The 16,681-nt window shown below is 39.1% G+C and overlaps 2 protein-coding genes across 2 annotated transcripts; both read right to left on the minus strand.

Moving 5' to 3' along the window:
- Window positions 1-10,397: 10,397 nt before the first annotated feature.
- LOC138910014 (uncharacterized) lies at window positions 10,398-10,718 on the minus strand. Its single transcript, XM_070201232.1, has one exon. The coding sequence runs from the start codon at window positions 10,716-10,718 to the stop codon at window positions 10,398-10,400; it is 321 nt and encodes a 106-aa protein (XP_070057333.1).
- A 607-nt stretch (window positions 10,719-11,325) lies between these two features.
- Window positions 11,326-11,868, minus strand: LOC138910016 (uncharacterized). Its single transcript, XM_070201233.1, has 2 exons — window positions 11,749-11,868; window positions 11,326-11,643 (listed from the first exon to the last, which is right to left on the minus strand). The coding sequence occupies exons 1-2, from the start codon at window positions 11,866-11,868 to the stop codon at window positions 11,326-11,328; spliced, it is 438 nt and encodes a 145-aa protein (XP_070057334.1).
- Window positions 11,869-16,681: the final 4,813 nt, after the last annotated feature.

A 16,681-nucleotide genomic window follows, 5' to 3' on the forward strand; every position in this document is an offset into this window, starting at 1 on the left:
ATTTCTTATCAATTAATATGCACGATCCCATAAGAGTGTGTTATACCATACTACCGAGGCGAACGACCCGATCCTATAAGAGTACTGATGAGGCGTTCATCTCGATCCCATTAGAACATGAAAGCTTTTATGGGTCCTTGATCCTACCCACAAATATACGTGTGAGTTATAAATTCAAGAAAACCTTCCGATGAATACGCACAATGCTGGAGAAATCCATAAGGGAAGTACAATTTATGCGGCTAATCAAGTAGCTCATCAAGTATCTAAAATAGTGTGTCCATTACTCTATGCGAGTCTAGTCTCGGGTCATAATGTGAATTTCATCTTTTAAACATGCAAGAATAACTCAAATAGCACAATTACAGCATGGCATGAGTTTAAGTCTACCCGGACATAATCAGGAATTCTAGCATATGCATGGATACTCATCACCTCATACATGTGTATCCCCCATAACATTTGCACATAACAAATATAACACCTACGGGGTAATTTTCCCTCACAAGGTTAGACAGGAGACTTACCTTGCTCTGAAATTTCATAACCGACTCCAACGCCCCTCTAACACCTCAAACCAATGCCCATCAATCCGAAACTAGTCAGACAATTTGCGAATCAATAAAAATATACTCCAATACTCATAATTTAATAATTTATAATAATTTCTAACTCCGCTCAAAAAGTCAACAAAGTCAACCCCCTGGGCCCACGTTCCCCGATTTCAAAAATTTTCAAAGATAATCATTACCAATAACACCACGAACTCAAATATATAATTTATTCCTATTTCTATGTCCAATTTCGTGCTCAAAATCCAAAATTACCATTTTTAGGTTTTCTTCTAAAATCCCACAATTTCTAACAATTTTCATGTTCAAAACCATGTATCATTTATGTATTTAATTCACAATGGGTAGGAATCACTTACCATATGATACATGATGAAAATGGCACTCCAAAATCACCCCAAGGTCGGCTCCAATGAGAAAAATGAGATGAAATGAGCCAAAACCCGATTTGAAACTTTTATACACTGCCTAGGCGACCTTCTTCGTGAATACGGCACGTGCCTCGCATTCGCGAAGCATACAAAACTTCAGCTCCAAAAATCATCTACGTGAACGTGAGATAAGGCTCGTGAACGCGAAATTTCACCAGGTTGCCTGATCGCGAATGCGGCCACGCCTCTATGAATGCTAAAGCCAAGACCCCAGGCCCAGCTTCTATATCACAAACGCGGACCTGGTATCGCGAATGTGGATAACTGCTGCCCAAACCAATGCGAACGTGACACCATTACCGCGAACGCGAAGAGCAAACCATCTACATCTCAAATCCTTCTTCGTGAACGCGAGCTGCCATCCGCGTTCGCGAAGAACAAAAACATAACCAGCAACCAACAGTAGCAAAACACTCCAACTTGGTCCGAAACCACCCCGAAACACACCCAAGGCCCATGGGACCCTGTCCAATCACACCAAAAATTCTCAATACCTTACTCAATCTTATCCAAAGGCTCAAAATGCCATGAATAACATCAAAATCCCAAATTGACGACCAAAATCCTTCTCTTATCTTTCAAACATTCAAGCTTCTCCGAACGCATTCGAATTATACTTAAACATTCATGAACGACGCCAAACTTTACGTACGAGTCATAAATCACAATGCGAACCTATTCCAAGGCTCGTAATTCCAAACGGACATCGATTACGCCAAAGTCCACTTCAAATCAAACTTAGGAAAGTCTAAAATTTTCAAAATGCCAACTTTCCACAATAAGCACCGAAATGCTCCCCGGACCATCCGATACTCACCCGAACATATGCCCAAGTGCAAAATCATAATTCGAACCTATTGGAACATTCAAATCCTAATTCCGAGGTCGTTTACTCAACAGTCAAACCTTGGCCAACTCTTCCAACTTAAAACTTCTGAATTGAGAATTATTCTTCCAAATCAACTCCAAACTCTTCGAAAATCAAAACCAACAACACAAGTCATAGTACATGAACTGAAGCTACTTAAGGCCTCAAACCGCCAAATAACACACTATAACTCAAAATGACCTGTCGGGTCGTTACATTCTCCCCTACTTATACATAGGTTCGTCCTCGAACGTGCCAAGAACCGTTAATGAGTTGCCCAAAATCACTGTTTAATGCCTCGTGCATTGCTCGTTCCTCCACAACCTACATGAGCACATTAGCTTAATCCAAACTGAAGATCCTCCCTGCTACATTTACCTACAAGCCTTAGAACCAAATTCTAACATCCGGAATTTTCTACCAGGTCAGATTCTAACATACGAACACCGTATCAACCTCAATTCGCTAAACCAAAACATGATCATGCACCCATGCTGAAATCACACAATGCACTACATAACTCATTTGCCCATAGTAACCTCCTCCAAGCACAACATCTACAAATTAACGAATCTGATGCCCGTAATATACCTCATAAGACATATAAGTCTTTCTCTGCCGCTCGCGATACTATAACAAATAAATAGATGCGTATAAACTCATAACCACCTGCCAAATCAACAACTCATGGAGTCTCTCCACTTAGAAAGAATGATTGCCTCATCCCGAACTGGATAGTGATATTTTTTTCCTCTAATATACATTATATATGTCTGATTGCACTGATTTTATGTCCAATACTCTCGTCTCACCCAGTATAGGTTGCTCGATCAACAAGTCACATCAAACCACCTAAAATGTCATACGACGACGTAATGCGTCAATAAGCCACAACTTGAATATGACCAACTAAGGAAAACGAACTCGGGTAAAGAACTATCCAGCCCACGTAATGAATAAAATGACCAAACAGATGCTATGAACCTATCTCAGAGAAGAGAAACAAGGCACATAAAAAAAGTATACGAAACCGTACTCAACATATCACTATAGCGGCGTACAACCCAATCTACACATGATATCGTTGCGGTGTGCCACCTGTTGCACCCTATTTTACACGAGTCAAAATAAGGTTCAACTAGAGGTTTCTCTGTTGATGATAAAAGAGAGTCGCCTAAGTACTATGATTATTTCTCTATTAGCCTGGTAATCAGTGAGAGTTTTGGGTAAGAGTTCTTATTTTTAAGGGAAAGGTGTTAGGTACCCCTTAAAATCTACCCGAGGTAGCTCCATAAAACTTAGACTAAGTGTAATGGATTAGTTGTCTATACTCTACTTAATTAGATAGGGGTATGGCATATTGTATATCTAGTTTAGAACTTATTACTTGAAAAGAGGATATGTAGTTTTAAAATGGATATAAGTTTATAAAAGCTTTTAAGAAGATGTTTGCATATATATGATTGAAAGAGTTTTGAAGTTTGTATATACTGTTTGTGTTTATAAAACCTTGTGAGATGTGGCTAAGTTATAAAATAATTTGTCTTTAAATGATGTGGCTATTTATAACTCTAATAAAGTAAGGGCGTTGTAAAGGAGTGGGTCTAAAATATACTATACCTTGGTTTTCAAATCTCATATTTTAGCTTTGAAGAAATCCTTAGAAGCCCTTTGGGTGGGCATCATCAGTTGTTTGATTTTTGTAGAAAAGCTCAATTTTAGAAGACCAATTTTCAGATTCTGTTTCTGGTTTTTGAAAGAGGAGACTGTCATCCTTTGCAAGGCTGTTTTGGTTTCAAAAGACTTCATAAAATTATTAGTAAATATTAAGAGATGCATAGTATAAATGATTAACGAATTACAATTACTTACTACTAAGTCTAACACTTCTTTAAATCCTGTGTCTTTTAGGGCTTGCCTAGATTATTCACATGATTCAAAGATATAAAGTAAAAGAATTCAATCAAATATTGTGAGTATTATATACATGTGTAAAGCACTAGTAAACTTAAATGAAGCCGTAGAGAAGAAGGAGTGGACTCTGGTTTGGGCCTGAAGGAAAATAGGCCCAACAGATGATGAAGATGGACATCAACGACTTAGATATGCAGACCCAATTGTAATACATGTTCAAGAAAGAAAAAAAAAGTTATTAGATATGCTATTCAATGTACATAATTACGCATGAATAAAAAACTAGTGTAGGCCCAAGATAAATTACAATGATCGATAGTAACTAAGGATGTAGGATTAGTATAAGATCACATATAGTAAGCAATTTACAATGAAATCCTTTGTTCTCCATTGAACACTAAACCTAAAGGGATTAATAAATGTTAATAGACTAGAGGCGAAGGGTAGAATTTCATTCATGGCCAAGGTACTCTTTGGATCCCTAGCACTTCAAAGTTCCCAAGGGTCTCAAGGCTCAAGGAAGTGCTTGTGTCTGGAAGAGTATCTCAACCAAGAACTAAATTCTACTCTCAAATATCCCTAACTACTCACACTTACTCTTCCCTACAGGTTTAAGTACTAATTACGTGCTCACTATAAACTCCAATACTACATTGGTGTTTATACATAATGAGAGATAGGTTTTAATAACATCAAGATCATCAAGGCACCAATAGACATCCCATGTCTTGCACACAAATATATAACATTATCATAGACTCTTACCAAGCTTAAGTGCACTCAAACAGGATCACTTATAAATGTCAATGAACAGTGATAGAACAATAGCACATGACTATAAGGTCTCAGAATTGATAAGTGTAAGAGGTGTAAGATGTGTTGCACATAATAATCCAATTAGAAAGCTCATGTTTATGGAATATCATTACCTATAATCCTGTACTTAATCATACATGCTTAATAGAAGTCTTTAGACAAATTGATTCTCCACTTCTTTCTAAGTATGAGTGTTAACAATTCATTTCAAAGCTCTTAAGAAATACAAAGAGAGGAAGATGCATGGGCAAGTGATCTTTAACGAATTCCTCATCCTATCTTGGTCAGTTAAGGGTTAAGCATGTGGTTCCATACCAAACAGGGTAGATGAACACTCAAAGGGTTTTTTCTATGTCTGTAAATGAGCTTAAGTGAATTTAGTAAGTTTCAATGGCCCGAGGACTAGTGACAGACATGATATACAAGCAACAGTTTTCTTTAAAGCAAAAATGAATTCCGAACTCCTAATAGGTGACATTCACTGGTTATACTTTGACTAATACTACTATATCACAACAAGGCTAAGTGACAAACATGGAATTAGAGTGGCAGGGCCTTCCTGATTGATTCTAGATAGTGAAAGTTTATGCTAAAATTTTGGAAGCTAAGATACTTGCAAAGACAACAGAGCAACATTTCAAACAAGGCACATGAACATCAAGAGTTTCTTTTAACCCTTTAGTGGTCACAGTTTGACTTATATCCCTATTGCTATGTGGTTAGTAGCAAAATGTAGCTCTCTTCTTTATGAAGTAACACCGTTCTAACATATGTGAGAGCACAAGCAGGAAGGATTTCCATTCGGGCAAAGGTGAATGCAGAATTTCTGAGAAAGGGCATCCAAACACATTGTATGAAGTATAGATTCCAAGATTATAAGACATGACAGAGTCTCAAGTAACATAGAAATAACTTAAAAGGCTAATTGCAGGAGTTTCAAAGTAATGATCCTTCATGTTAGGTAGGCATGATTGTGATAATAGGACAACTAATCTAGTTGAATAGGTTAAGTATATTAGTACTAGCATAATTCTAGTTTCAACAGTGTGACATAACAAAGGATAATGTTCAAACCAGTAGAGACTAAACTCTTAAGAACAATTAAGGGCATGGTTTAAACTGGATTGACAGAGCACATAAAACTAATTCTAGAAAGTCATTAACACTTAGTTCAATCATTTTAAGAGCATGTTTTCATACAACAAAGCTTATAGATGATCATACAGCCATAGAGCTAAATAGGAGACCTTCTCAATAGTATTTCAGGAAGTCTTAGGATCATAAGAACATTTGAAGAAAGAAGACAACTTGAATTGACATACTCTAATCACAATGAAAACTTTGTAATTATCCTTAAGTATCCATAATCACAATAATCCTAGATTTATCAAAACAAGTGATTCAACTACATGATCCAATTCAACAGGGAGTATCAAGGCAAGAACAATAGAGCAAACATGAAAGCCTTAATAAAAATATCTCAAAATCTGAAGTTAGGATAGGTTCAAAAGATCACGTGAAGTTCTTAGTCATCTATGATAATTCAACAACACATAAATTTACTTAACTTAGAAGAGCATTCATTAAATTTACAAGGATGACCAATTATATTAATTTCAGATTTCTTTAGAGGTCAGTAAATTCATACACATAATATCAAAGCATAATAACCAAATTTAACACATTATAAATAGAATAATCAACAAGAATAAACAAGACTTTAATCTTGAAATAATTAAAGAGAGGAAAGGTCGATATGGACTGATATTTCTCCGAGCAATAAACCAAACAAAGGCTTCGTTTAGCCATTTAGGAAACCAAAAGTCAGACCTCAAACAGTGAGTAACTCAGAACCAGAAAATAGAGAGAGAGGAATCAAAAATTAAGTGAGAACTTTGCCTCAATCGAAAGGATCCTAAACATTACTGTATTGTGTATTCAATTTCTTCAGATTGTTTGGTACTGTTAAGTGAGAGCCATTAAGGCTCATATTTATAGTGCCTTCAAATCTTAGGGTTTCAACAGATTCAAACCATGGTAGTGGAGAGTGATGAATATCAGGTGATGCAAGCAAAGACGAGTGAAAATCGAAGAGACAAAGGGGAAAAGTAGTGTGGATTTTATCTAAGATGGGAGAGGTTGACTATTGAAGGCTAAGACCCATCGAGTAAAACTCTAAAACCCAAAGGTCACTGCGTTTCACTCTGGGTGTCGAATCTTCATGATGAACCTCTGAAAGAACTCCATGCATGCTCTGATTTGACGAAGCATAAGAGAGAATTGAACATTTTGAAGTTTCACTATTTGGCTAGGTTTTTCAGATTTGGGATTTTTTAATTCTATCAGTGAAATTGGAAATGGATCGACAGGATTCGCGGCATAGGGAAAAGATGGATTGATTGAGGTTTGATTTCATCGACCTTGCATGAATTTGTGCAAGGTCTCATGACTGATGGGAAATGAAGCAGAGGAGGGAGAAAAGAGCATTTAGGGAAAGGGTCGGTTGGTCCAGGAGGCAAATGTTTAGGGTTTTGGGGTAACTAGGACGGTCTTCTGAGGTTAAGATTGGGGGAGCAATCTAGCCCATTTGATCATTTGATCAACAGCCCTGATAAATCAGGTGTTAAAAAATTTAAAAGGTTTTTTACGAGAAAATATAGGGACCATTGGATTTCTGTATTTCAACGGTGGATATGAGATTATAGTGGGGATTAAAAGAAAAGAGAAAATCCGGGTTTAATTACGGACTGTTGATGAGTTGGATTAACGGTCCAAATTAGCTTGTGCTTGTTTTGTGAGTGTGAGAGATGGGTGGCGTGGCGCACTGCTATTGGCTCACAACGAGTGGCATGGATTGCCAACTTGGATTGGAGGAGTTGTTTGGACTGGGTTAGATGGCGATTGGGGCCTATGTATTGGGCTAGTTTTAATTTAAAGGATGGCAAATTTGTGTTTAATTAAACAATTGCAATTATAGCCTTTTAACCCTTTTTTAAAATTAATTTAAATAAACTGAATTATTTTCAATAAAATATAGTAAAAATTATAATTATCAAATATACCACTAATTATTGTAACTAATTATTTGTAAAATACTTTTCTTCTAAATTATGACACTAATTTCGAATTATTAACATAGTAGTCTAATTTACAAAAAATTAAGGAGTGATTCGTTAAATTATTTATAAAGCCTATGTGATTTATATAAAAGTTATTTAAATAGTCTTAAAATAGTAAGTATGATATATTTGTAATTACATAATACTAAATTATTAATTTCAACACTATTAATACTTAATTAAATTTTGTAAAATAGGTATTATTGCTTGCAAATATTTTCAAAATATTCATTGTAAATTGTTAAGTATAAATAAATTAATTTTAAAAGGGAGAGTCAAAATTGACCGTCAACAGCTGCCCCTCTTTGACTAGAGACGAAAAAGAGTTTTCGGGCAAACAAATTGAACCAAGGCCAATTTTGTCCCGAATTTTAGGCAGGAATAGCATGTGTATTAAGGAAGATTATGAGCTGTAGAATTAGGAGTTAAGGAAGATTCCTGGAGGATTTTTGGGGAGTAGGGGCCGAATTCCCACTTTGAATTGCTTACATACCTCGGGCTTAACGAGGATCATGCCTCATGTAGTTTTGGAGTAAAGATTTTAGGGAGGCTATGCTCGTAAGAACTGCCCCAGTATCATATTATGACGATACTGCAAGACGGAAGATTTGATACTCATGATAACTTATGAATTATGGATTGATTTGAAAGATTTGAAGAATTAGAGTTCTACTGATCGTTTTGAGTTTGAGCTCGGATCCTTGGTGCGCTTATGAGTTTGTTGTCCCTCATAGCGTTGTAGCTTGGATTGTTGCTTAGAAAGAGTTACACGTTGCAATGTTTGTTCCTACAGAAAATGAAATACACCCATACCCATGTATTACAATGCAGAATATGTTAAGATGTGATGTAAATGATGCAGGAATGATGATGCATGGCTGCTGACTAGCTCTTATTTGGGATTGGGATGATGTGATACTTGAATTTGACTTAATTGTTAGCTAGGTTGTGTACCGTTTCGCAGTTGTCGGAGCATTAAGTCTCCTCGTGTTGGGAGTATCTCCGTGCAATGGGGGTAGTTGACTTGTAATGTAGAATGCATCTCCGCTTGCTGGGAGAAGTTGCATTGAAATGTAAAGTATCTCCACATGATGGGAGTGATTGCACTAAAATGTAAAGCATCTCCGCACGATGGGGGTTTCTGACTTGAAAAAAATGTAATCATGCCTGTAAGCTACATGAGCAAAACGTCAAAATGTTCGAAATAACAATAAAGAAATAAGGAGCATTCCCAAGAGGTACTCTTGACTGCGAAACTAAATTATGGTCGTCGATTAGCAGAACGTTGGTGACAAGGTTTGTATCTATCTATTATGATCTCTGATGTGGCGGAGTGGCGGTGTGGATCGCTCTCGTTGGTGAATCATACAATTTGCTATTTACACGACTTTGATTGGCGAAGCCGATGCTTGATTTGTATAGGGCACTCCGATCGATTGAGCTAATGATTTGCTATATAAAAGCTTTCAATTGGCGAAGACGGTGGCTGAATTTTGTACAGGGTGCTCCGATTGATTGAACAGATGGTTCGCTATATACAATATGCTCCGGTTGACAGGACTAGCAGCTTGCTATATACAACATGCTCCGTTTAGTTGAGAAGACAGTTTGCTATATACAATATACTTCATCTGCGTCAATGGCCTGGTTCCGAGATACCTGTAAGGATCTGAGAGTTAGTTTTTAGTTATATAAGGAAACAATTTGAATAAGGAAAGAGGAGTGATAATTATGAGGGAGTGGCGGATTCGTCATTGCCCTAGCCCTGCATTCAAAGAAAATTTCTTAGTAGGGGGTTGTTGGTTTATGTCGACCGTAGTCCTAGCTTTGCCCCTGTCCTGATGACGTTACACCATGAAGTTCAGTAGGTGGAGTGGATTATGTTATCTTTAGAAAACATTTGAAAAATCTTTTGTTTTATGGCAAATGTCGTCGTTTCGGATAATGACATGTTTCAGAAGTTCCTCAAATGCGAGCATTGTTTCTTGAAGACTCTATCCTATTGATATAGATCCTCCACGATGCTTCTAATGATGTGGCTTCTTACTGATATGATTGTGTCCTAATCAAAACTGATGCATCACAAAGGTTTTCCTAGGGTTATGACCAAATCCCTTCAGGTTGCCTATGTATCCGAAACAAAATCAGGTCTGAACGTAGTTCATAGGTAATGATAAAGAAAATATGATGAAGATGACCAAGCCTGACTCAGGCAAACTACGTATCCAAGTGGAATCAGGTCAAAATGTAGTTCGATTACAATAAATGCAAAATGATTAGATTGAAAATGAAGTGACCGAGTCTGACTCAGACTACCTACATATCCAAATTGAATCAGGCCAGAACGTAGTTCAATTATAAAAGATGATTGAATCTGATGAGGATTGCCTACGTATTCCTTCCAAATGAAATCAAGTCGTGGCATGGTTTCGAGTACATACAAGATGATATTTGGATTTTCGATTACAAAAGAAAGGGGTCAGAGAGAGAAACTGGACCCTACGCGGGTTGCCTACGTATCCTTCCGTGGGAAGTCAGATCGAGTGTAGTTATGTTACAACCATAACCTAACTCTATTGTCTTCAAACGTAGTATCTCTTGATTGCGTCTGAATTGATAGGCTTCGTGATGACTCTTCCGTCCATCTCTTCCAAGATCAGAGCTCCCTCGAAAACACTCAGTGGACCACGTAAGGACCCTGCCACTTTGGTGAAAACTTTCCTTTGTCTTCTTCTTGATGAGGGAATATTTTCTTCAAAACCAACTGCCCCGGTATAAACTGGCGAGGTTTCACCCTTTTGTTGAATACATTGCTCATCCTATTTTGATACAACTGACCATGGCATACTGCACCCATTCCCTTCTCGTCAATGAGCATGAGTTTCTCTTGCCTGACCCGTATCCATTTTGCATCGTCTAACTTAGCCTCTTGAATGACTCTTAAAGATAGTATCTTGACCTCTGCACGCATTACAGCTTCAGTGCCATATACTAACATTTATGGCATTTCCCCAGTGGATATCCTTATGGTGGTCTGATAACCCAGCAAGGCAAAGGATAATTTCTCATGCCATTGCCTATGGTTGTCCACTATCTTTCGTAGAATCCTTTTGATGTTTTTGTTGGCAACTTCAACTGCTCCATTCATTTGCGGTATGTAGGTGGTAGAGTTACGGTGGACAATTCTGAACATCTCACAAATTTCCCTCATGAGATCACTATTGAGGTTAGTCGCATTGTCAGTGATGATTGACTCGGGTATCCCAAATCGGCAAACTATGTTGTTACTAACAAAATCTGCCACTAGTTTCTTTATGGCGGCCTTGTACGTAGAAGCTTTGACCCATTTGATGAAGTTGTCAATGGCTAGCAAGATAAAATGGTGCCTATTTGATGCAGCGGGCTCTATAGGTTTAATCACGTCTGTGCCCCAAGCGACAAACGGCCAAGGCGAACCCATTATATTCAACTCATTAGGCAGAACCCGGATGAAATCCCCGTGGATCTGGCACTAGTGACACTTCTGCACATAGTGGATACTATCACTTTCTATGGTCATCCAAAAGTATTCGGCTATTAAAATCTTCTTGGCAAAGTGAAGCCATTCATATGGGGTCCCATGTTCCTGCATGTATTTCTTCTAGCAATCTGGTTGCTTCAGTGGTATCTACACATCTTAACAGACCCAAGTCTGGGGTCCTCTTATACAGGACTTCCCCGTTGAGGAAAAAGTGATTTGACAGCCTTCTGAGTGCTCGCTTCTGACAATTAGTAGCATTCTCTGGATATTCTCTTGATTCAAGGAACCTTTTGACGTCGTAGTACCATGGCTTACCATCTGGTTCTTCGTCTACATGAAAAAAATATGCATGTTGATCCCTGATCTCTATCTCGATAGGGTCGATGTAATTCTTATCTGGATGCTAAATCATGGATGACAAGGTTTCAAGGGCATCGACAGACTAGTTCTGGATCCTGGGAATATTCTTGAACTCGATCTTTCTGAACTTCTTGCATAGCTCCTTTACACAATGAAGGTATGGAAGGATCTTGCCGTTCTTGTTAGTCCATTCTCCTTGAACTTGATGTATCAATAGATCAGAGTCCCCTATGACCGAAATCTCTTTGACATTCATGTCGACAGCCATCCTAATCCCGAGGATGCATGCTTCATACTAGGCCAAGTTATTGGTGCAAGAGAACCTTATCTTTGCTGATGATTCCAAAATTAGGACTTCCTTTATTCCTACTCCTTTGAAATTCGTCGCTCCGTCGAAGAACATTATCCACCCTGGTGTGCCTCTACGATATCTTCTCCGGCGAACAACACTTCTTCGCTTGGGAAGTACGTAGTGTGTGACTCATAATCCTTGTCCACTAGATTCTTTGCAAGGTGGTCGGCTAAGGCTTGTCCTTTGATGGCCTTCTACATTATATACACAATGTCAAATTCACTGAAAAAAATCTGCCATTTGGCTAGTTTTCTTGTAGGCATCGACTTCTGAAAGATATACTTGAGTGGGTTGAGTCGGGATATTAAATGCGTGGTGTATGCTGACATATAAAGCCTCAATTTTTGGGTGATCCAAGTCAAGGCACAACAAGTGCGCTCTATTAGAGTGTATTTTACCTCGCATGGTGTAAACTTCTTGCTTAAGTAATAGATGGCCTGCTCATTTCTTTCGGTCTCATCGTGTTGTCCCAATACACATCCAAATGCATTATCCAAGACCGACAGGTATAACAACAGTGGCTTCCCGTGCTCGGGAGGAATCAACACTGGTGAATTTGACAAGTACTCCTTAATCTTGTTGAAGTCTTTCTTCTGTTCATTTTGTAGCGGCATCCTTCTTCAGCAGCTTGAAGATAGGTTCACAAATTACTGTGTACTGGGCAATGAAACGACTCATGTAATTCAGCCTACCAAGGAAACTTATTACATCCTTCTTGCTCTTGGGCGGTGGTAACTCTTGAATGGCTTTGTTCTCTGAAGGATCCGGTTCTATCCCTTTTCTACTTATGATGAATCCTAGCAATTTTCCAGCGGGGACTCCGAATGCGCATATTGCAGGGTTCAACTTCAAACTATACTTCTGCAAGTGTTTGAAAAACTTCTTCAGGTCATCCAAATATTCTGAACTCTTTTGAGACTTGATGATGATGTCATCCATATATACCTCGATCTCTTTGTGAATCATATCGTGAAAGAGGGTTGTCATGGCCCTCATGTAAGTAGCGCCAATATTTTTGAGGACGAATGTCATGACTCGGTAGTAGTAAACTCCCCAAGGCATAGTGAACGCCATCTTTTCTGCATCTTCTTAATGCATCAGGATCTGATGGTACCTAGCAAAACAATCCACAAATGACGGCAGCTCATGCTTTGCACAGTTATCGATGAGGATATGAATATTTGGTAAAGGGAAATCGTCCTTCATGCTTGCCTTGTTAAGATCTTGATAATCAACGCATAACCTGATCTTCCCATCCTTCTTTGGTACCGAGATGATATTTGTCAACCATGTGGGATAGTTGGTGGCTCTTACTATGTTTGCCCCTATTTGCTTGGTTACTTCATCTTTTATCCTCAAACTCAAGTCTAGTTTGATTTTTCTGGGTTTTTGTTTGACTGGCGGTCTAGTAGGATTGGTAGGCAATTGGTGCAAAACGATGTCAGTGCTCAAACCAGGCATATTGTCATATGACCATGAGAACACGTCGATGTACCGTCTGAGGAGCTCGACTAATTCTTCTTTCTACTCTGTTTCATGATGGATGTTGATTCGGGTTTCTTTCACGTCTTCTTCATTTCCCAGGTTGACAACCTTTTTCTCTTCAAGGTTAGGCTTTTTCTGACTGTCTAGTTGTTCGATCTCTTGTGGGAGGTTATCTGGCATCATGCTTTCGTCGTATTCCTTGTAATCTAGATCGCTTTGCTCGAGGGTTTCATTATATGTCATAATGGCGGAACGCGGGTTTTAATCGTTTTGATTACTGAAAAGAAAAACTAAGTATAAATGAAGCGATAAATAAATTTGCAAAAATTTCAAGAAAGCATTTCTTTAAAAGAGGAACGTCTGAGCGTCCAAAGAGGCGAATGAAAAAAAGGTACGGACACGGTTCAAGCCTCAATTTACCGTGCGCTCTTTTCAAAAGTTTTACAATTCCACACTACCAAAACTCCCGGCGAACCAAAGACGGCCTGGCGATCCAATTCTGCAAGTCCTCTCCTGGTTTGGCATTTCGAATGGTCTGTGTCTTGGTATCAACTTTGTCATAGCATTCCTCGATCATGGTCACGAACAACCTTCCCATTCCATCGACTGTGTCATCCTCTGGTGTTATGCTATGACCCGTACCCGAAAAACGCTCTAGCACAAAAGCTTTCTTCCCAAAGCTGCCGGTATAATTCTTCCCAGTCGGAGGCTGATACTTTATGTCGGCTCTACCTTTCTGCCCACTCGGCTCAATCGGCTCTGTTATCTCGTCTGATCGGGCTTCCAACCTGGTCCCTGGTTTGTATCCATACTTTATCATTTCTCTCATAGCCATCTTTGATCTGTATGGTGACTGTATTCCCATATTTTGCTCGGTCTCTTCTATTTGTTTGGTTTGCATGACCTCAACTGCATGGAAAGCGATCTCGTCTAATCCTTCTATGAATGGAACTGTATGTTCTAGATAAGGTGATTGGCTCTATTCGCCGTGGATTATGATCTCTTGAAAACCCCACTCAAACTTCATCCACTGGTGTAGGGTAGATGGGACTTCCCATTCCATGTGAATCCAAGGTCTTCCTAGCAATAGTCTATATGAAGATGTAATATCCATCACTTGGAATAGTATGGAAAACTCAACCGGTCCAATTTGCAAAGCCAAATAGATTTCTCTAATGACGTCCTTCTGTGACCCGTCGAATTCTCTTACCCTCACATGACTTTCTTTTATTTCTCTCAGATGGATATCCAAATCTCGTAGGGTAGAAAGCGGGTAGATATTGACTCTTGATCCTCCATCAACAAGTATCGGCACACCACCTTATCACCACATTTGACAGTGATGTATAAAGCTTTGTTGTGACCCACGCCCTCTATAGGAAGTTCATCTCTTCGAAAAGTAAACATATTTGCTTCGACCATCTTCCCGATGGATGCTGCCAGTGCCTCGCTGGTAGTGTTGCTCAGCACGCTCACCCCACTTAACACTTTCATTAGGGCATTTTGTGACTGTTATAACTCATCAGTAGATTCATGATTGATATTTGCGCTGGGGTTTGCGCTGGGGTTTTCTTTAACTGTTCGTCCATAGAGTATTATTCCTCTTCTAAATTTGTTCCCTTCCTGAATTTCCCCGGTTTACATCCTCAACAGCGTAACACCTCCTTGACCTGATCATTCCATGAGCTTTTGCGGAATCCATCATCTTGTCTTTCCCTTTTTGTTGATATGTCCACAGGACTGTCTTGTATTCCCGATCCTCTTCATCTCGGATAGCAACGGTGGACTGTTGCTGGTAAGTCTGGACCATCATTGTAGGTTTTAAATGTACTATGATCATTGGAGTCCTTCTAGGTAGGACCCTTGCAGCCTCAGTGTTCCCTATTGTAACGATGGTTCCTTTCAAGTCATACTCTTCATCCAGGGTGATCATATTAGCTCCTTGATTCTGATGGTTTGGCAGCGGGTTGCGGCTCATATTGGGTGGAGTTGGAATGCACTGAATGGTTCCACTTTTAATCAGTGTCTTAATTTCATTTTTCAGTTTGAAGAAATCCTCGGTATCATGCCCCGGTACGTTTGAGTGGTAGACACACCGTTTGGTTACATCAAAGTATTTTGAAGGATACTCAGAAACCCGCCCTTCTATTGGATGTATCAAGCCTGATCTTCTCAGTCTTTCAAATAGTTGAGCCAAAGGTTCAGCAATCAGGGTGTAGTTTCTGGGACATCTTTCTTCAAAATCTGGTTGAGGTCGGGTGCATAGATGGGTCGGTTTTTATGAGTGATAGTTTGAACTGGAGCATATGGTCGTGGTGGATTTGGATTTGCATGGGCGTGAGGTGGGTTATATTGAGGTTGGGGATTATACTATGGTTGTGTGTTGTATACTGGAGCATAAGTAGTGGGTGTGGGTGTTTGGAGACTAAGAGGTGTTTCTATGGTGTGGATTAGACTGGTAATAGGGAATGATTGTTGATACCTCTTCCTTTTCTTCTTTCTGATGCCTATTGAACCAGATTGGATTGCTTTGCTAGCTGCTTGCAATGCAACCATAGATTGTACCTTGCCGGACTTTATACCTTCCTCTAAAAAGTCTCCCATTTTTACAAGTTTAGGGAACTTCTGCCCTATCATGCCCATCATTTTCTCAAAGTAGATCCCTTCCTAAGCCCTGATGAAATACTTAGTCAACTTACTGTCGTCTAACAAGGGTTATGCTCTGGAGGCCTCTGACCTCCATCGACGTGTATATTCTTGCAATGATTATAACGGTTTCTTCTGCAGGTTTACTAGTGCAAACCTATTAGGGTAATTTATGTGTTGAACCGGAAGCGATTCATGAAATCTTCTGCCATATCCTGCCACTCCTTCAAGTTTTGGGATCTTGGCGAGTGTAACAGATAAGTGCTTACCCTGTCAAACTCCTTACGAACAGATTTATCCTTAACTTCTCATTTCTTCCTACCCTAACTAGCTTATCACAGTAGGATCTCAAGTGTGCATGGGGATAACCTGTCACATCAAAGATATCAAACATCGGAGGCTTGTACCCTATAGGAATGTCCACACGGGATGGATACATCGATCCTCAGTCTATACTTTTGCTCCCTCGAGCGACTTGGAGGTTCTTCATTTATTTTCTTAATGCTATCGAACACCGATTCTTCCTCCTTATACTTAGCTTCCCTTCCATTTCAGCATATTGATCAACTTCATAAGGCAACCTGACCGTGACAGGCGC

This window comes from Nicotiana tomentosiformis, chromosome 4, assembly GCF_000390325.3.
Source record: "Nicotiana tomentosiformis chromosome 4, ASM39032v3, whole genome shotgun sequence".
NCBI classification, from domain to species: Eukaryota; Viridiplantae; Streptophyta; class Magnoliopsida; order Solanales; family Solanaceae; genus Nicotiana; species Nicotiana tomentosiformis.